Below are 20,231 nucleotides of genomic sequence, written 5' to 3'. Positions count from 1 at the left end.
TAAATGGAACGAGGACATATTCTATCGTTTGCTCGAGCACCAGTCTCTAATAGGTAGCTGGGCAGATCTACATGAGCGACGAGTTCGGAGTTTTTGTACATAGGCATTTGTAATGAGATTGGCTACTGGGGAGGAAAAGCGTGGGTGCATGATGGTCATGATAGCAATAAACAAGGAGGCCACAGGATACGAGATACCATCTAATAATGCATATGGATTTGGCAGGATCGAAAGATGCTGACTTTGTTCATGATCATGTGCAGTAACCAACTGCCGAGGGGTGATAAGAGGTAAACGGCCGAGGGTCCGTCGTCTCGGCGCTTCAGCCCCGCAGCCACGGAGGCGCCCGATGCGGAGATGATGGATGTCATTGATAAAGGGCGGCCCGCACCGCGGGACACGGCACCTTCCTTGTCTAGGTACGTGGCCCGGCCTATCTCATCTCAGCTGGGCAACACATAACTACCCCTCCCTCCTCCCTTCGATCACTCCCTTTCAACAACAGCGTAGAAAAGTCAACTGCAATGGAGACTCCAGAGACTATTTCCAAAGGCGACGCCGCCAGGACCGCCGAGATCTGTGAGCAACACGGCATCACGCCGACCGAGTTCTCGGAGCTCCGCCAGCGCGCGACGGCAGCCAAGGCGACGGCTTACTGCCCGTACAGCCGGTTCCGGGTCGGGGCCACGGTGCTCTCGGGCGAGGGCCAGTTCATCGACGGCGCAAACGTGGAGAACGCGTCATACCCCGTGGGGACGTGTGCCGAGCGCGTCGCCCTGGGCACCGCCGTGACGGGCGGCCATCGCGGGTTCCGGGCCATCGCCGTCGCCACCGACATTGCGCCTCCGGCGAGCCCCTGCGGCATGTGCAGGCAGTTGTGAGTCCCATCGTCGGGGGTGTAAGAGGCGAGGCGGGGCCAGTAAAAAGTGAGGCAGGTTTGCTGACAAGGTGAGTTGTCTGGGCGATGTAGTATTCGAGAGTTTTGCACGCTGGAGACGCCAATCATCATGTTTGACAAGAATGAGGACTTTGTCGTTGTGAAGCTTGGTCAGGTCAGTTGTGTGGTCATTTCTCACCTGTTGAACATGAACTCATTCAATGCGCGCAGCTTTTACCCATGTCTTTTGGACCTGATCAACTTCCTCCGCCTGGAGCTCTCAGCAGGACATAAAGGAGCCAAAACGAAACTAATAGCGAGGGCGATGTTGGTATAAGGTTCACCGCGGCACCCGAATTTTCATACGATGGTGTTTCGCGCGTGCGTCTGCACCTGCGTCCATGGCTGGCCAGATCGCATGGCGATGGACGTTGATTGGGTTACATCCGCTGCATCGTTGGAGGGGAGAAGGATGCCATGTGCCTGACCCCCCTCCCTCGGCACGGGAGATTTCGAAAGCCTCCAATAGGCGATGAAGCCAGTAGATGGCCAACAGGCTCGAGTCATCTGGGATGCTTCCATGCAGTTCAGGGCTGGCGGCAAAGGCAGGGAGTGTGCACCTGAGTGCTTGAGCTGTTCGCCTGTATGTAGGAGCTGAAATCAGACATGCTTATTTATGACCCGAATACAGATGTTGTTTATGCTCAACTGTTGTGTTGATAACGACCAGATAACTCATATGACCAAAAATGACCCGAGTCCCATTCTGAGTTCTCTACTCATACGTTCGCCATATCAGGGAATCCTTCTGTTGTCTCAGTGTCTTATTCAAGGGAGAGTGGGTGATAACTAGGATGTGTAGGGGGCCTTGTCTTGGAACCACAACATAGGGTAATCGGCCACCACAAGACAGGTTCGCTCTCTAATTCCAATGCAAACTGGGTGATAACCGAGCGAGATGTCGACCGCCTATCTTGGAGATTTGCAGTCTACCGGTATTTGTAGATAGTGCCACTTGAGTAGGGCATCGATTTCGCCTACTATCCGAGCTCTACAGCACAAGGGTTATATTCCATTACTATAACATAGGTGTTTATTAGATTAATATCAGGTAGAATAAAAACTGGTCGAGCAGATATTGAGCTAGAATTCACCCAAAAACACTCATAACAGTAGTCTTGATTTACAACTAATTCGACACATGATCACATCCTCTTTATGCGCCTCAGCTATTACTATTACCCTCCCAGGCAATAGGCATAACCCCGAGAGCCCCGCGCAGCTCGTACGACACTACGGGCCCAGAATATGAAGACGAAGGCCAAGAGGGCTTCTGCCGTGAAGGGCAGGAAGAGCACTCTTGAACCCTGTCGGGACAAGACATGCAGGCTGCCGAATGATTCAGATGTGCGACAGCTGATACAACGCAACCTAGGGAATGAGAGTGATAGCAGCAGGACTGGCAACCCAGTCCTTGATGTAAGGAGGACGTTTTCTTCTACTCGGCCGCTCCGAGGTTCTGGTAATCAAGAACCTGGCAAATGATCGACGATAGATTGGCAATCGCGGAGGAGTGGACGCTTACACGAGATCCAGAAAATAAGCTACTACACTAGGGATGGAAGGCACGGAGAGAAGCACGGCCCGCCGAGATCATGACCTTCACACCATTCTCACGACTTGGAGACAACTTCTAGACCCTCGGTCCTCTCACCCGTGAGCAAGCTTATTCTTGTTAACCTACCCACCCTCGGAAAAGATTGCGACCCTGGCCTCTTGGCCGTCCACTCGGGAGCTTCGCTGTCAGTCCACGATTTCCCTCCTAGGGCTGGTGCACCGATCCTCCATACATTGAGTCTCCCCCGCATAATGCCGTTATGTGAGCTTCACATATACCCTGCCACCTTTGCTCATCCGTTATCAAATCCGCACCAATCGCTTGTGCCCAAGTCGGCCCGAATACTTCCAAGAGCCAACATCTTGCTTCTTGACGCCAAGAGCCTCAAAATGATCAGCGTTGTGACGGCTAACACCAGTTCATATCCACGTCGCCCGGCAGGAGCTATCACACGCGTCAAGCTCGGCTCAAACTCCTGATCATAAAACATGCTGACAATGAGATCAGTACTTCTATGACAAGAAAAAGCCAAGAAGGTCTCTTCTTGCGCGCCTATGAAAAGCCGGTGCTGACAGCTGATCCCTCCATCTGCCTTGGAAGGAAGGATCATGACTCCCTAGCTCAGCGAACTCTTCACCAAGGCTGATTGATCTTGATCTCCAAACATATTGAGTCTCGGCGGGACCAGAGCGTATCAAGACGAATCACCAGTGCCGAGCCTCTCTATGGCCCATTATGAGCGGGTCACCACGACCCGATGACCTGGGGAATCATGGGCAGCTTGATGAAATTCTGTACTGCAATCCCCAGACAGAGACCGCGGCTTGAAGCATAAATCCGGAGCGCCTCCGACGCTGCTCTTCTCTCGAACCGATGTCTTCATTCAACCTCGCCAAGGCGGTCAATCTTGTGCATAGTGAACTGGTTTACAATGGCGAAACTTCCAAAGATCAGTACGTTCTACAGTGATTATATATGTATTGACGCTCACTAAAGTCTCTTTTAACAGCCAATACTTACTTTGTGGCCCTCGTGGCCACAGTCGGTGGCATGCTCTTCGGTTTCGATATCTCGTCCATTGCTGCTCTCGTCATTCGACCCCAGTACATTGAGTACTTTGACAATCCTAGCGGTGTTAGACAAGGAGCAATTGGGTCTGCTCTTGCCGCTGGATCTGTGTTTGGCAGTTTAATTGCCGGCCCCATCTCTGACAAATGGGGTCGTCGTGACAGGTATAGTGTCACCTTTGCATGAGCCCCTGGCTCATTGCTAATAAGCAGTCTCTAGCATCATGTTTGCCTGTCTATGGTGGATTCTGGGTACAGCACTTCAGGTGGCTGTCAACGGATTCGGTATGCTTGTGGCCGGTCGCTTCCTTAATGGAGTCTGCGTAGGCATCACTTCTTCTCAGGTTCCTGTGTACCTGGCCGAGATTGCCAAGAGAGTAAGTCTTGTCAAATTTCAACTTGTACTTCATGTACTCACTAACTATAGGAACGCCGTGGGCGTATCATCATCATCCAGCAGCTGGCTATTGAATGGGGAATTCTGATCATGTAAGTTCAGCCCCCCTTCAGTGAAGACAACAACTGACTTCATACTCCCAGGTACTTCATTGGATACGGCTGCGGTTTCATCCCAGGAACTGCTTCTTTCAGAACTGCATGGGGGACCCAGTTTATTCCCTGCGTTGTCCTCATGATCGGCCTTCCCTTCCTCCCTCGTTCTCCTCGTTGGCTGGCTAAGGTTGGCCGCGAGGAGGAGGCCATCCAGACTCTGGCAGACATTCAAGCCAGAGGAGACAGAAATGATGCCCTAGTCATTGCAGAATGGCGAGAAATCTCCGAGACCTTGGCTGCTGAGCGTGAAGCCGGCGGAGGTTGGCGCAAGTTCTTCAAGAATGGGATGTGGAAGAGAACAATGGCTGGACTTTCTGTTCAAGCCTGGCAACAGATGAGTGGAGCCAATGTGATAGTCTGTGAGTTTTTATCATATTCACCTTTAAATAAGCGAAAACGATCAAGATTTGAAGGAGTTGTGGTGTTTTTTCATGTTTCATGGTCTGGATACCGCATCGTGATCAGACCCGGGTTGATTTGGCCCCACTTCGGCCTCCGTGTGGTGGAGTGGAATCCGGCCCCACCTGCACTATCCACACCGGCTCACCCCGATGGGCTCCTATCACCAGCACTTTGAAAGAAAACCTATTGTTCATAAGCTAACCTGGCATCCCAGATTACATGACGTACGTCTTCCAGATGGCCAATCTTCAGGGAAACATCAACCTCATCGCCTCGGGTGTCCAGTATGCTCTCTTTATCCTGTTCACATCGATCATGTTCCCATTCATCGACAAGACTGGACGACGCACACTTCTGGTTTGGGGCTCCATCGGCATGGCAGTGTGTCACTTCATCGTTGCTGCGATGCTAGGTGCCTACTCAGTGCCCGTTCCCGGCGGTGTTGAAGGCAACGCCAATGTGGTGATGAGAGTCACCGGCTCCCCGGCCTATACCGTCATCGCATTTAGCTATCTCTTGATCATTGTTTACGCACTCACCCTGGCTCCTGTGGCCTGGATTTACGCAGCCGAAGTTTGGTCTACAGGCACTCGAGCGACGGGTATGGCCATGGCAGCCGAGGCCAACTGGCTCTTCAACTTTGCTCTTGGAATGTAAGTGAATGAGTGAAGACGTTGGACATAAATTCCCGCTTATGACTACTCAGGTTCACCCCCCCAGGATTCAAGAACATTCAGTACAAGATCTTTGTCATCTTTGGTGTTTTGTGTATCGGATCTGCTCTCCAGGCCTATTTTACGTGAGTACCAGACCTTGGCTTGATACCCATCCAGCAATTCGACCAGCTCATTAACGGACGAACCAGATACCCTGAGACATGCGGAAAGACAATCGAAGAAGTGGAGGAGCTCTTCAAGAAGGGAGCGCCCCCAGCATGGAAGACAAAGAAGGGAGAGTCACGTCTTGTTGCGCAAGTGGAAGCCGTACAAGAAGCCAAGGACCATGGCAAATTGGACGAGGTTCTGGGGGATGCACCTCTTCCGGGTACTACTGGAGAGAAGGGCGTGACGGACACTGCTGGGCGCGGGAATTAAATGCGAGTCAGATTGAGTACGCGGAGCGAATTCGGAGAGTTGGGTTTCGAGAAGAGGGTGGCTATTTCATGGTGAGGCAGATAGAATCTGTCTTGTGTGATGGAAGGCGCATAGACTTTAGAGTATATGTAGCTGTGCAAGATCTATCTTGGCTAGGTCAAGCCATGGGCTAACAGTGTGAGATGTGAAGCCGTGCGATCTAGGATGGCCTATTCCCAGCCACCAAAACAAGGGTTGCCTTGAGAATTGCTGGTCAGTTATTGGATGAGCTTAATTCGACTAGATCATGACATAGACAGTGACGTGTCTGGAGGGATTCGCCGTGATGCGTGAGTCGGCATTAAGCGAGACCCCTGAAATTCCCCGGAGAAGGCGATTGTGAGTGGGATCGAGAGTCAAGAAGGAAGCTGGTTGATGGAATTAATCGTGAGGATATGGTTCTGCAGGAGGCACCGCCAAGGACATCACGCGTAGATGGCTCGTAAGAGAAAGGGACGAAATCTCGTGTCACTTTTTGGCGGTGTTTGAACGGTGAGGGTTTTATCGGCCGATGATTTATGTTAAACGTCTAGGTTTGCAGATAAGAGGGAACTCGGCACCATGAGAGCTTATAGGTGTCAAATGACCTCGTTCTGGTCCTTGATAATGTTAGAGGGTAAATTCGAGGGGGACGCGGGATGCGGCCAGAGCCTCTTTGCTGGCGGCATCTAAAAATGGAACTGGCTGTCCTGTCGTGCAGTAGTGCAGGATCCTTGGCAAGAGACCAAGGTTTAGAAAATCCGGGGTTCAGCTGCGATGGGATAGTTTGGTTGTTTTGCTTGTTGAGATCCAATGGAGTTGGAGGATACCGTTGCTGGTTCAATCTTGTGCAGCTCATGCAAGGCGGCAATAGCAACAAAACAACAAAAAGGAATAATCTCTTTGACTGCGCGAAGGCTCCCATTGGGTATCTTGCAGGGATCTCAGCCAATTGCGATTAGTATCTCTCTTCGCTCACCCAAATTGAGATACAGGCCTAACACATTGCGACCAAACTAGCGAGCGGCTTAGATAGTGACCTAGTAGTGGAGACCGGTACCGTGTGGGAGCCTTCGCGCAGTCAAAGAGATACGAGATGCTCATGCTGGGCAACCTGGAAACCTGTAACCAGAGCGAGACGTCATGATGGAGACTTTGACCCTTGCCCCCCTGTGCCGTCGAGATGGGCGCTGCCCAATGAGCTGGGTGCATCCCCGTTTCTCCGTTCACAGGCTTGTCTTGGAGCCTGGGCGCATCCCTGTGCGCGAAGAGTGACCGACTGGACCAGTCAGAGGAGAGGGCGTCAAGCGTTTAAACTGACGGGCCACTGAGCGGCGAGCGACACTTGACTGACTCGGACGGTGAGAGGGAGCAGATTGGTGGCCACTGGCTTTGCGATTCATTCAATGGCGGGTTAAGCGCAACGCAGGTGCAGCATGTGATGGGTGGATGAAAGGAATTGGCCGTGCATGACGAAGGATGGCTTACTCAGGTACTATCTATGCATGCATGGATGCATGCTCGGTTCATGCTCCCCTTTTGCTGCTGCATAAGAGTCAGTCAAAGGCCGCCGTGGGCTGAGCCATTTGCGGCCTTTTCACAGATTTGTTGCTCCCCTCTTGGCGCCTCGCTCGCAAAAAACGCAAAAGCCCAGGCAAGGCTCGAGCTCTTCGGTCTCCCCCGTGAAGGGGTCCACGAGGCCCCTAGAGACCCGGGCATTCGGCAATGGTGAGCCCAGGGGATCCCGGAGAATTGGGAGAGCAAAAAGGGAGGATGAGTCTGGACTACCTATGAATCTCGGAGCAAGTGAGACACTGGCCACAGAGGCGAATGGCCTACAACGGCCGGCACCGACACAGGGAGTTGACCCGGGGATTGGGAATTGTAGACGGACATGTTCTGGAAGGGCGGCGTTGACGATGGGACGGAACCTGTGATCCGGGGCCACCATTGGACATGTAGCTCCTGAAGATCTCCCCTAGGCTGTTGCGCATCGCCATGTTTACTAGTTGCCTAGCTAAAGAGATGGGCACTGAATCAAGGGCGCAAGACGACGTAGCACGTTGCCGTGGATCTTGAGAGGGTTATTGTTTTGTTGTTGATGAGGGGGAACGGAATGCGTCAATGCCCCGACGACGATCGAGACCCCCCGCATGTATGTTAATCTGAGTACCAACAAACAGAGAATTCACCGTTGGCACCAGACATGTTCTCGTCTTGTTCTCCCGTTCCAACGATGGAAGGGCGCAGCCTGCCTGTCTGGAATGTTATGTAGCTTAGGAGTGGCGCCGGCGGTTTTGTTGTTTTGTTTTAGAGCCGGGTCTGCCCCGTCGCGTTTTTGCCGCCGCCGCCTCTGGCAGCCATGCTACATGTCCACAGGTACAGGAGGGACACCGCCCTGACAGAGGAGTTACCCACTGGCCGTCAACCTCCGCCGCCGCTAAAGGGCCCCTAGCGGGCTTGTCGCACGTTCCCCCAGGTCTGCTCCATCGGTGGGTGGCCCCCCTCCACTCCACCCAAGGTACCTTCCACCCTTGACCGTCACACGCGCCCAGTGTCACTCGTGCTTGTCACTCACACCCGACACTCACAGCGTCCTCCCTCAGCTCAGCTCCCGTCGTCCTCTTGAAATCTCCCATCACCTTTCTTTTAACGCCTCACGACCTAAACGCCGCTTATCTCGCTCCTTTTCTCCTCCTTCTATCTCCTCCCTCCCATCCCTTCTTCCGCCACCACCACCTCTTTTCTCGCCGACTCCCTCGAATCTTCGTCCTTGGACCTTGTTCGCCGCTCCTCACAGGTTCCTTCATCGCCTGCCCTCTTACAGCTCTCCTCCATCTCTCCACACATCGAGAACCGCCATTTCCAGCCCGATTCTGAACCTTCCAACCTTGTTCGACCCCGCCTCTGCAGCGACTTTCATCAATCCCGCGAGCTTGTGCTTTTGAGGCGGCTTGTTCTTGGCTCGGATCTGCGAGAGCTGCACCGCCTAGAGATAGCTCCAAGCAACCGACTCTTGCCGTCGGCATAGCTTCGCTTCTCAGCACCACATCCGATCATCGCTTCCCCTACCGAAATCCTCGAAGCGCCTGGCCATCGCCTGCCGCCCACACACCGATCAAGCTTCGGCCGACACATGCCACCGTTGACGCCCTGACGACAGCGGTTGGCCCCAAGTTCCATCCGTGCCTCCATCCACCGATTACCAATCTCGACATGGAGCCTGTTCCTGAGACGGAGCGGATGGAGGAGTTCCGGCCTGCTCTTGTCTCCTCGTCTCCTGTGGTTCCCCCAACCGCTCCCGCTCTGCGGATTCCTAATCCAAACTCCGTCTCGACCCTCAACATTGACCTGCCTCGAAAGCCGCCAAACCTGAGACGCAGCACCGACCCTAGTCCGACATCGCCAGCTTCACCCTCGTGGTCCACCACCACCTTCATCCCATACCGCCCACGCACTACCTCTCCCCTCTCTGGTGCTCATTCTCGATCCCGCTCCACCACCAGCCTGGCGCCCCCAATGTCTCGTACTCAATCCATGCCCGGAGTCAACGGCTCAGGACATATTCTCTATTCGCCCCAGCGTCGCCAAACCAGTCCCTCAGGATCTCCGAGCCGCGTTCGAATCCCGCGGAAGCCTGCCGATGAGGCCTTTCCGCCAATTTCTCCCGTTCGAACATCTGTACTAGAACCCGAGCGGAGGCACGGGGAGAGGCGAAGCAGCTCCCCCATTCTGGGCTTCTCATCAAGCACTCCTGCTCGACTGCGTCGGCCATCGTCTCCTCTGAGAACCATTGCATCATCCAGCACCGGCTCCCTGGCAACCTTTCCTCCAACTCCATCCTCATCAATCTCATCTACTTCGTCCTACCGGAGCTACGATGCTCTGTCGGGGAGCTACGGAACCACTTACTCATCAGTCCCTTCAACACCAACTTCAACCAGATCACGAAGCCCCAGCATTTCTAGCTTGGAGACTATTCCTGACACGCCTGATGCCGAAGAAGCTGCGTTGGAAGCCGAGCGAATTGCGCAGCTCAAAGCTGCCGCGGATGCCGCCGAGGGTAACGACTCGTCGGACTCAAAGGGGAAAGATGGGCAGCCCCGGGGACGCACAATGGGATTTGGGTCCAGAGACAAACGGAAGCGTTGGAGTGTATGCGGAGCGGAGCGGAGAGGGGATCTCGATCTGGAGACGATTTGGGAAGATTGATTGGTCGAGAACGAGACTTGAAGTTGAAGCATGGGGGATAATGGCTTGGGATCGCCGCGGCATCTCGCACATGGATGGCGGGACCGAGGCCAGCAAGGAAGGACGAGACAGACGTTGCTTTACAGTACATGACAGGACCAGGACCTTGGCAGACACGATTGCATCACGGACGGCGGATTGGTTGTTTGACGGTTGCTTGTTTTTGTTTTTTTCCGGCATCAGCATATGGTTTCTCGTTTTTTTACTCTTACAAAGGGCACGACGGCGATTGCGTGACCCTCTTGATACCCATTCCAGCACATCTGCATTATCCATCCCGACAGGAGGATCACCTATCACACAGCCATAGGTCAGGCCAATTGACTTGGCTGAGCTGTGCGAACCTGTATTCTAGGGCGAATTACACACACTCACACTCGCACTCACACTGTCCCTATCATATCTTGATTGTCGTTTGCGCGAGGTGGGCGGGATGAAACCAAAGGGCGATTGAATCTATCGGCAATAGAACAAACCCACACCCACAAGACTTCAACTCTCGTGTCCCGTCCCGTCGCCTCGTCCGTGTCTCGATTGGCGAATTATAATGTCAGTCGCGTTCAATCAATAGGGACCTGGTGTTCAATAAAAACACGAAAATGTCTCTGGTTCCCCTCGTCGGATCTGGGCAGACATTGCTTTTGTCTCCCTTTGTGTCCATTGTATGTGCGATTGCGGTGTCAACTCCCTTGAACGGATCAACAGCCCCACGACCGCCCCTTGAAAGGGCTCCCGACGCTCCCTCTTCAATCTACCACCCTTTGAAAATCTTCAATATTCGTCCCTTTTGATTGACAATTGATTCCTTGAGCAGCAGCCCTCGACAAGATGAAGTCGCACTTAAAGGCCATGGGATGCGTCCCAGAGATACAACTCTCACCACCAGACTCAGCATCTTCCCTCACACTCTCACAGCAGCCTCATCTGTTCACTGGCTGCTCTTTTCCTATTTTCATCTTGATACACAGTCTGCAGCATGCTTCTGCCTACACTCATCGGCGCCGCTGGCCTTTTGGCCACGGCTGTCGAGGCCGCTCCGCGGGGCACTTGGTTCCACAAGGTATGGGTTTGAAAGATACAGAAACCGACATGTTCTGACAGTGATCCAGCTTCGACGAGATGACCAAGAATCGCAGGGTTCTGCAGCAAGAATGGCTGCTCGATCTGATTCTCAGGCTCCCAACTATGCAAATGCTTACAGCCAGCCTGATGTCTACACTCCTGGCGCCAAGTACGCCTCTCCTGACACATACACCAAGGTCGACTCTCAATATGCTGCTCCCAAAAACACATCCACTTCGACCGTCAACTCCAAGACTCTCAAGTCGGATATTGAGTGCCCTACCGGCGGTATCTACGTCTCAACTACGACTCTCGACCTGACTGTCACCGTCACTGCCTCTTCAAATATGTCTTACACCATCTGCCGCGACTGCACCCAGACCGTCACCCGCAACGGTACCGTTTATCTGCCTGGTGGCAAGTATGTTTCTACGCTATCATACGACAAGGAGACCAATGCTGCGTACCCGATTGCCGAGACCACGAACCGTGGCGGCGAGTATAACACTGGCTCTCCTTACCATCCTATCAACGCGACCTATCTCCCACCAAAGACAAAAGATGTCGAAGACCCTGATGAAACTGAATCCTGCACGGATGATTTCCCTTACATGAACTTGACTATCGCCGCTCCTATGTATACTACGCCCGTTGACAAACACGTCTCCGCGAGTGGCTACCAGTCTGCCATCTACAACACTCCCAGCGGTTACAAATCTGATGCTCCCGTCTATACCAGACCAGCCTACGCCAAGCCCGTGTACCCTGAGCCCGGTCACAGCAACTCTTCGATCGAGACTCCGGCCTACACTAAGCCTGTGTATACAAAGCCCGTCTACCCCCGCCCTTCTGGCTCTGGTAACTCTACCATCCTGCCCCCGGTTTACACTAAGCCTTCTTACCCTGATCCATCTGGCAACTCGAGCACCCCTCCTGCGTATACTAAGCCCGTTTATACGAAGCCTGTCTACCCAGAGCCCAACAACTCGAGTATCGTGCCCACCGTCTACACCCCACCAGTCTACACCAAGCCTGCCTACACTGAGCCTGTGATCCCTGGCAACTCGTCGGCTACTCCTCCCGTCTACACAAAGTCCGCCGATCCCTCCGTGTACACGCCTCCTGTCTACACTAAGCCGGTGTACCCTGAAACTCCGGTTCCTGGCAACTCTTCGACGGCCTCTACCAAGTCTGCTGACCCGACTGTTTATACACCTCCCGTCTATACCAAGCCAGTGTACCCTCACCCTGTGACTCCTGGTAACTCCTCTACCGGCGAGGCCCCGGTTTATACCCCGCCCGCCAACACCAAGCCCGTCTACTCGAACCCCGTGGTCCCCGGTAACTCGTCCACAGTCTCTCCTGTGTTTACCACTCCTGTTGATCCGTCGGTGTACACGCCTCCCGCCTACACCAAGCCAGCTTACTCGGAGCCCATCATTCCTGGAAACTCTTCCACCAACGATGATCCCATCTACACTCCCCCGGTCAACACCAAGCCAGCTTACCCCGGGTCCGTTATTTCCAGCAGCTCGTCTACCAACGAGGCTCCCGTTTACACACCCGTCAACACCACACCTGTTTACTCTGACCCTGTCGCCTCTGGAAACTCTTCAATGACTCCTCCGGTCTACACCAAGCCAGTCGAGACTCCCGTCTACTCAAAGCCTGTCACCACGAAGCCTGTTGATACGCCTGTTTACTCGCCCCCGGTTTACACCAAGCCCATCTTCTCCAGCGAGTCTTCAGATGCTTATCCCCTTCCATCCCCTCCTAGCAACTCGACGATTCCTCCCGTGCTCCCTGTTTCTTCCAGCGATTCGTCGTCTGCTGTTGACCCGACCTTCACTCCTGAAGCCTCGACCTCGCAGGGTAGCTCTGTCTCTGTCTCGACTACCTTTGACCCAGCGTCCACCTCGATTGAGCCAACAACCCTCCCCGTGACGCCTTTCCTGACAACCACGACTTCAATCGAGTCCTCGACCACTGAGCCATGCATCATCGACACCTCCATGGTCCCCATCTCATCATCTTATCTCAACACCACGGCCACCACATCGAGTGCCCCCACAGAAACCATCTGCGAGGATGATGCCGAGAACGGTGCTCCCAGGAGCAACACTGCCTACTGTGGTGTCAAGGGTAAGGCTACGGGAATGAACTTCCTCGCCGAGTTTAGCGAAGACAGCTACGGCATGCCCGTCACCCTCGAAGGCTGCTACCAGTTCTGCAAGGTAAGTTTCTACTTCTCCTGATTTCGTACCAAGTGCTAACAAACGATCTAGCTTGACCTGCCATCCACCCGCGGCTGCGAAGCCTACCGCTTCTACCACAACGGCAGCGGCGCTCCCCGCTGTGCCGTCTACGGCCTACCCGTCTACAAAGACATCCGCGAGATCGACTCGACAGTCGAAGACGTCTGGTACGACATCAGCTGCGGTTCCCCCTCCAAGTACCAAGACGACACCAAGACCGACAACCAGTCGAGCGGAATAGGGGCATCCCTCAAGCTTGGTCTCGGCCTGAATTACTAAACACCCCCCTCCTTGATGACAAGACACGTTTTCTTTTTCCTTTGTAACAGCTTCATGGGAGTCGGAGTTTTAAGGGGGGGAGGTTTTCACTTTAATACCTAATTCGAGAAGGGAAAGGGGGAGAGTGATATAAGTGTGTGGCTTTGTACGAAAGTAGTTGCTATTGCGATTGGAGAAGAGCATACATATGTCCATGCGGATTCCGTGTCCCCTGATGGGACGGTTTAATATGTAATTTCTTTTTAGTTATTGTTCAAATGAAAAGCAATTAATCTGTTGAAAGTTTGGCTGCAGTTTATTGTGATGGTGTCTCAAGACCTAGGTGAGAGGGGAAAACTACTGGTATTGTTCGGTGATCGTGGGATGCCCTTGAACGCCGCTGCTGACCAAGACAGGCATCCAGGTTGCCATCTTTTCCGATTACATTTATTATGGGAGTATCACAGTGGAATTTGGGAGAGTAGTACAAACATCTACACGACCCGAGTTGATGCTGTCTATCTGCTCTCGCTATCTGATCCCATGAGCAAAGATGATCAACCGTTGGCCCAGAGCCAGCACATATCGTAAACCCATTTATCCGGGCTCCAAATTCATCAATGTCTCCCAATCTCAGAATCCATCCCTTGGTTCAGGAAGTTGTCCTCAACTTCTCCTCCTTCATTCCTTTCTGGCAGGTCTAATCGCAGACCACATCAGCCTTGATGAGCAGCATCGAGGATTCGTAGTTCTGGCCGTCTGCGTTTCCAGCCTTGTAGAGGAAGGGCGAAATAACCATTTTGACAATGCTCTCCGAGGACGGCTCGGTTTCGTAGCCAACTACATCCATGCTGCTTGAGTTGTATCGCTGACGCTTTGAATGGTCCTGGCAATGGTCTTTCCAATGGAGCTGGAAGAGTGCCTTGGAACACATGAACATCTGGTCTAGCTCGACGGCACACTCGACAATGACCTTGATTTCATCGTTGACCTTTTCTGCCATATCAGAGCTGGCGTTTTGGGCCGAGAGGAATGGCATCAGGCGTTTGGTTTCGATGTTGGCAAGGGCACTCGCGCCTCCTGACTCACAGCCCCAGAGCTGATCGAGAATGCCCGATCCTTGAGCAAGCCATCTCGCAGCTTGCTGGCAAATCTCAGAGCGCTCTAGAGCTTTCTCTCCGAGACGATCTTCAAATATTAGCTCACGCTTTGAGAAAGTCCAAGATGGATGTTACTTACTGATGAGGTTTTTCTGGACAGTCTTGAGGCCGGCCATCCTAGGGCCACCCCAGAGGCGAGTACCAACGTTAAATACTTTGCCGTTGACCATGCGCCACAGGTAACCTTGGAGAAGAAACTCTCGGTAGTCTTGGTCATGAATCTCTTTTTGATGTGACTGCGAGATCCAACTCAGCCGAGAAAGAGCGATCTGATCAAGCCGCTGAGATGGAGGACTCTTTGCCAAAGAATGGGCCAATGTGTGAATGTTGTAGCTGAGAATCCTCCACTTGTCCACAACAGCATCGTCTGTCGCCTTGGTAGAGTTGGCAAGGGCTCCTCCATCCGCGAGGCGTCTTTGCTCGTCTCTCTCGCAGAGAGCCTTGTCGAGTTTGGTGCAGGCGATTCTGTGTTTGGTGCGCATCTCTTTGAAATCCTCGCTGAGTTTCTGGTTTGTTTGGTTTGCCAGATTCAGTCGCTCCTCAAGCGAGGCAACTTTGCTCACTAGATGGTGCTGAGTGAATTGTTGCGCCCAGTTTGTGAAGAACTCCTCGATGCGCTGGAACCCCAGGCTGAGATTCGTAGATATGTTTTGCCCCATCGCCTGGTTCAAAACGATCCTGTCCTCTGCGTTTGCAGCACGGATTTCCTGTAGGATCTCTTGGTGTCTCCCTTCCTGAATGTCCAAAAGGTCTTCCACGGTCCAGTCGTCAGACCGCTCTCGATCTTGGGGTTCGTGCTCGTGGTTGTTGGCGCCGGTTGCCAGGTCCAGCTGAGCGTGATGAGATGGAGAGGCTGCAGTGCTGTCGGTGTTGGTGTCCCTGATGTTTTCAAGTTGTTCCTTTTTAACACCAAAAGATCCAGATGTAGGCTCAGGTGGATAGGAGCCACCCGTGTCGTGGCACTGCGGTTCAGAGCTCATGGCCAACAACGCCAAAGTCGATGCATAAACTCGCGTAGATACGATGAACGCACGTCCTAGGGCAAAGGATCTTTCAGGGAAGACTCTTTATTGGTGAAAGCCTGATCTGAAGAGACTTCTTTGGTGTTCGGATAGGGGACGGGTGACGGCACAGGGCTGAGATGGTATTGAGTGAGTGCGTGGAGTGTGGGTGCAGGAGAGATGTTAGAGAAAGAGAGAAGGTCAGTGAAGAAGGGAGAAAATGTGAAGAAATTCCAAGCCTACTTGCATACCTAGGTAACTCGATCCGTTGAGCAGGCAGGTGGCAGTGATTCACTGACCGACGGGTGCATGCATGTCCTTAAGGGCACTCACCACTTCCAACTCTGTATTCACCCTCTCCGTGTATCAGATAAAAACTCTTACTCCCGTCGCTCCTGGTTCAATCTCCATCTCTTCTCCTCCAACATTGAAAAGTTGGACAACTACCTACTTACCAACTTACCAACCAACCATCCTACCTACCTACCAACCAGACCGACTGATCTTGGCTACGACCAAAGATGGCAACGAACCATCCAACCGAGGATGCTATCATCATTGGCATCGATTTTGGGACGACGTGGGTTTACTCACAACACATCAGCAGGTGTGTGCTAACACTTGTTTGCTTAGATACTCGGGTGTCGCCTTGGCATACTCACGGGAGCCAAACGACATTGCGATCGTGACAAGCTGGGAGGCCGAGCTAAACCACTGCTCAGATAAAGAGAAAGCACCAACTCAGCTGTTGTACGACAGCAATAACGATACCACCTGGGGATACTCCATCCCTGCCGACGAAGACGCCTTGAAGTGGTTCAAGCTCCTGTTGCTCAAGAGAGGCGACATTCCAGCCGATGTCGCGACATCTGAACAGCTCTCCAACGCTCGTCACCTGCAGGAAGCGACAGGCAAGCAGCCCGTCGAAACCATTGCTTGCTTTCTCAGGAAGCTATGGAAACATGGCATCGAGTCCATCAAGCGCAGTATCGGCACCGAGCTGCTAAACAAGTCCAAGTTCCATGTCGTCATCACCTTTCCAGCCATCTGGCCTCCCTACGCTCAGAGACACATGAAGAAAGCTGCAGGCCTCTCTGGCATCCTTGATGCTCGATCATGCGGCGCCACCACGATTCGTTTCGTTTCAGAGCCCGAAGCAGCGGCTCTGGCTACTATCCAGGACCTTTCAAAGAGGTCAACCATCAAGGTATTCCATCTACATCTCACTTGAGGTGGACCGGACTAACATCCATGGCTAGCCAGATGATACCATCATTGTCTGCGATGCTGGAGGCGGAACAGTCGTGAGTTTGCTCCCACCAACACCAAGCATGGCTTTAGGTAGCCCCGACTAAAATGAACAAGGACCTCATCAGCTATAAGATCCAATCGACAGAGCCATTCGTCGTCAAGGAGTGTGTCAAAGGAGATGGCAAGTGACCAAAACCTCACGATAGAGTTAGCTTGCTAACTACGAACAGGAGCCCTGTGTGGTGGAGTCTTTCTCGACGAAAACTTCCTCAATCTCATCAAATCCAAGGTCCCGAGAGGAGCTTGGGATCAAGTCAGCAAAGCAGCGGAAAAGAGATTCCTCAACGACGGGTGGGAGCACGGCATCAAGCCGCAGTTTGCGAATCAGCAAAGAACTTGGCTGGTTGATCTGCCCGACGCCTGCAATGACGCTCCCCGGAAGGTCAAACGCCGCCGTGCATTTGAGCTCACCTCGTATGTTCATACTCTCTCTCTACGGCAAAAAGGCTAACAGGATTTCCTAGGGACGAGATTCTGTCTGTATTTTCTCCCATTGTCGACAAGATTGTCTCCTTGGTGCGCCGCCAGTATGATGCCATTGAAAGAAAGTACTCTCAGCACCCAAAGGTCAGTTCTTCACCCATTCCCTAAGAAGCCTATGCCAACTCGTATAGCACATCATTCTCGTCGGCGGTTTTGGTCGTTGCCGATATCTTTTTGACCGGCTGCAGACCGAGTTTGACTCGTCAGTCCTACAGGCTCAGGGTAGCAAACCGTGAGTGGTATTATCCAAACCAAGGAATGACTTGACTAACACCCTCAGGTGGACTGCTATCTGCCGTGGCGCTGTCGTTCACGAGCTTTCCAAGCAGAACCTTTCTGTAGACATTGGTGTGAGGGTAGAGGCAAGGATTGCCCGCATGAGTTACGGTGTCACCAACAGCTCGGTCTTCGATGATTTCAAGCATCTACAGACTGACAAGTACTGGTCCAAGAAGGAACAGAGGTACAAGGCCATGAACCAAATGACGTGGTTCTTGAAAGAGGTAACTAATAAAACGAGCCAAGGCCGAAGTTCTCACTGACATGTTTCGCAGGGAGATGACATTACCAACAAACGTCCAGTCCGACATTCTTTTTACCAGCTCTACTCAGAACCCGTGGGGTCTGTCAAGAATGATATACACTGTTCCGCGTCCTACCCAGTTCCCTCGAGAAATGACCACACCGTTGAACGGCTGTGCACAATCAGATGGAACAAGCATGCGAGCCTCGGGTCGCTCCCACTGTATACCAACCCCATCGGAGACGCCTACCACGAGCTGAATTATACCGTCGAGATGACATGCGAAGATGGGACTGTCGACTTTGCAGTCTACCACGATGGGCAGCGGGTTGGGGCGCAAAACGTCGAGGTTGAGTTTGACTGAGACTTTAACCTTGGTCTTGTTACTCTCGTGAGTACACTGAGGTGATCAAAATGGACCGGTGCGTTGCAGTTCGGGGAGGGGGGAGTCATGGTCGTCTTGCTTTTGGGGAACGAGGAACGGCGTGCTGGATTTTTTTGGACTGTGCCTGAAAACGGTCGAGACAAGTGTCTCATGGCAGCAGAGATGAGCATTTATTGCAAGGCTCGAGCCTCAGGTCTAGGATCTCACATTCATGAGGAGCTAGCAGTGCGCAGGAAACACGTGTAAGATGTAAAGATCAATCTAGGACAGGCACAGAAAATGTTTGGACATCTTGGTCCATCCCATGATAGATTCATTAAACGCCTTCGCTATCCATACGGGGTGTGATGGTCTAAGCATCTGCCATGTCGACATCTTCTTGCTTCATCGACAGCTCGTCCCTTGAGCTTTGGTCCTCTTTGACTGTTGTCCCATTGGTCACAGGAGCATCTCTGATGTGTCGATACACCCTGACTGTGTTATCCTGGCCCCCGCTGACCATTGTCTCTTCATGAACATCCACCCAAAAGCACACGCCCGCGTGGCCCTCAACCCTCTGCAAAACATTCTTGGACACGACGTCCCAGAGCACGATGCTCCCGTCCTCACTGGCAGAGGCGATGAAAGGGGCGCCGTCCAAGACACCAAAACAGCCACCAACGGCAAACTTTTCATTAAGGTGGCCTTGGTACGTCTTCTTGACGCTACCGGCGACATAATCCCATAGGCGAATGCAGTTGTCTAGGTTAAAGGCCAGGACAAAGCGGCCATTGGGAGAGAAACAGACGTTGGTCACGGCTGGGTTGTCTTCGTGGACGAGGGTACGGAGACATTGGCCTGTTGATGTATCCCAGACACGACTATACACATATTAGCAAGCAACACTCATCCGCAGTGAATGTGATTCTTACATCAAACCGTCTGTTGAGCAACTCACGACCAGCGTTCCGTCGCAACAAAAGTCAATCCCACTGACAGGATCACTATGCGCAGGCAAACTACGCATGAGTCTACCCGCCCTCACGTCCCATAGAAAAACAGCCTCATCGTAGGATCCGCTGGCAAGAATGTTGCCCTTTGGCGAGAAAGCCAAACAGTGGATGTAATTATGGTGACCCTTCAGAGGCGCCATCTCCTGGCCAGCTTCCGTCTTTCGGGCAGTAGTCTTCGGCCGACCTGTAACACGATCCCAAAGGCGAATGGCCTTGTCGTCTGAGCCGCTCGCAATAGTGTTGCTATCAGGTGTCCATGCGAGACAGCTCACACCGGCCATGTGGCCAAACAGTGTATCCATATGCGCGCCCGTCGCCGCATCCCAGATCTTGACGGTGGCATCTGCAGATGCAGAGGCGATGAAGCGCCCGTTGGGAGATATTCGGACCTGGGAGATGGGCTTGGTGTGGCCGTGGAGGACAAGGCGGGCGCGGTAGTTGGGCTTGAAGGGTTCGGGGGGAGGAGTCGGTTGCGGAGCTCGAGGTGAGAGCGAGTCTGTTCGGGAGCGTGTGGATGATGATTGGGATCGAGAGCGTGAGCGTGAGGAGCGGGGTGATCGTGATCGGGAGACTGAAGGCGAGGAAAGGCGCGAGCGCATGCGGGAGTCGGAGCGGGTGGTCGACCTGGAACGCGATCTTGACCGTGATCTTGAGCGCGAGGTACGACGGCTCTGCTCATCATAGTATTTTCGATTGGCGCCGTCATCGCCGGGGCTCGGACTCATAGTCCTACTATTTCGGCGATGCTCACGTATCGAGAGCTTTCGTATCCCCTGGTGGGCAGAAGGCGAACGGCTCGCATCGTCATCCTCGCCGTCGCGTCGAGGCGCGTAAGGGGGAGATGAATCGCCATGCGTCTTGCGACGCTTGCCGCGGGGCGAATCGCCAGAACGCTCGTCGTCGGAAGCCATCGCGAATGGCA

At 53.1% G+C, this 20,231-nt stretch overlaps 7 protein-coding genes across 7 annotated transcripts; 5 read left to right on the top strand and 2 right to left on the bottom strand.

Moving 5' to 3' along the window:
* Positions 1 to 512: 512 nt before the first annotated feature.
* Positions 513 to 1,171, top strand: NCS54_00110200 (Cytidine deaminase; the record flags this gene model as incomplete). The annotated part of the gene is made up of 3 exons (XM_053146736.1): positions 513 to 877; positions 971 to 1,052; positions 1,109 to 1,171. The coding sequence occupies exons 1-3, from the start codon at positions 525 to 527 to the stop codon at positions 1,169 to 1,171; spliced, it is 498 nt and encodes a 165-aa protein (XP_053002711.1). The 5' UTR covers positions 513 to 524.
* Positions 1,172 to 3,426: 2,255 nt separating this feature from the next.
* NCS54_00110100 (MFS domain-containing protein) lies at positions 3,427 to 5,610 on the top strand (the record flags this gene model as incomplete). The annotated part of the gene is made up of 8 exons (XM_053146735.1): positions 3,427 to 3,448; positions 3,505 to 3,727; positions 3,783 to 3,939; positions 3,990 to 4,051; positions 4,103 to 4,473; positions 4,731 to 5,169; positions 5,223 to 5,315; positions 5,382 to 5,610. The coding sequence occupies 8 exons, from the start codon at positions 3,427 to 3,429 to the stop codon at positions 5,608 to 5,610; spliced, it is 1,596 nt and encodes a 531-aa protein (XP_053002710.1).
* Positions 5,611 to 8,844: 3,234 nt separating this feature from the next.
* On the top strand, positions 8,845 to 9,840 carry NCS54_00110000 (Hypothetical protein; the record flags this gene model as incomplete). The annotated part of the gene is made up of 1 exon (XM_053146734.1): positions 8,845 to 9,840. The coding sequence occupies one exon, from the start codon at positions 8,845 to 8,847 to the stop codon at positions 9,838 to 9,840; it is 996 nt and encodes a 331-aa protein (XP_053002709.1).
* A 1,015-nt stretch (positions 9,841 to 10,855) lies between these two features.
* On the top strand, positions 10,856 to 13,475 carry NCS54_00109900 (Hypothetical protein; the record flags this gene model as incomplete). The annotated part of the gene is made up of 3 exons (XM_053146733.1): positions 10,856 to 10,939; positions 10,989 to 13,175; positions 13,227 to 13,475. The coding sequence occupies 3 exons, from the start codon at positions 10,856 to 10,858 to the stop codon at positions 13,473 to 13,475; spliced, it is 2,520 nt and encodes an 839-aa protein (XP_053002708.1).
* A 679-nt stretch (positions 13,476 to 14,154) lies between these two features.
* On the bottom strand, positions 14,155 to 15,594 carry NCS54_00109800 (Hypothetical protein; the record flags this gene model as incomplete). Its single annotated transcript, XM_053146732.1, has 2 exons — positions 14,155 to 14,642; positions 14,694 to 15,594. The coding sequence occupies 2 exons, from the start codon at positions 15,592 to 15,594 to the stop codon at positions 14,155 to 14,157; spliced, it is 1,389 nt and encodes a 462-aa protein (XP_053002707.1).
* A 542-nt stretch (positions 15,595 to 16,136) lies between these two features.
* On the top strand, positions 16,137 to 18,296 carry NCS54_00109700 (Hypothetical protein; the record flags this gene model as incomplete). The annotated part of the gene is made up of 9 exons (XM_053146731.1): positions 16,137 to 16,195; positions 16,249 to 16,822; positions 16,875 to 16,919; positions 16,981 to 17,047; positions 17,097 to 17,340; positions 17,391 to 17,493; positions 17,541 to 17,641; positions 17,690 to 17,912; positions 17,964 to 18,296. The coding sequence occupies 9 exons, from the start codon at positions 16,137 to 16,139 to the stop codon at positions 18,294 to 18,296; spliced, it is 1,749 nt and encodes a 582-aa protein (XP_053002706.1).
* Positions 18,297 to 18,669: 373 nt separating this feature from the next.
* On the bottom strand, positions 18,670 to 20,220 carry NCS54_00109600 (Hypothetical protein; the record flags this gene model as incomplete). The annotated part of the gene is made up of 2 exons (XM_053146730.1): positions 18,670 to 19,177; positions 19,229 to 20,220. 2 exons carry the CDS (start codon positions 20,218 to 20,220, stop codon positions 18,670 to 18,672), a joined length of 1,500 nt encoding a protein of 499 aa, XP_053002705.1.
* Positions 20,221 to 20,231: the final 11 nt, after the last annotated feature.

The sequence above is a fragment of the Fusarium falciforme genome, chromosome 1 (assembly GCF_026873545.1).
Source record: "Fusarium falciforme chromosome 1, complete sequence".
Classification (NCBI taxonomy): domain Eukaryota; kingdom Fungi; phylum Ascomycota; class Sordariomycetes; order Hypocreales; family Nectriaceae; genus Fusarium; species Fusarium falciforme.
Note: the sequence above shows the minus strand (reverse complement) of the source record. Positions and strands in the feature narration are given on the sequence as shown.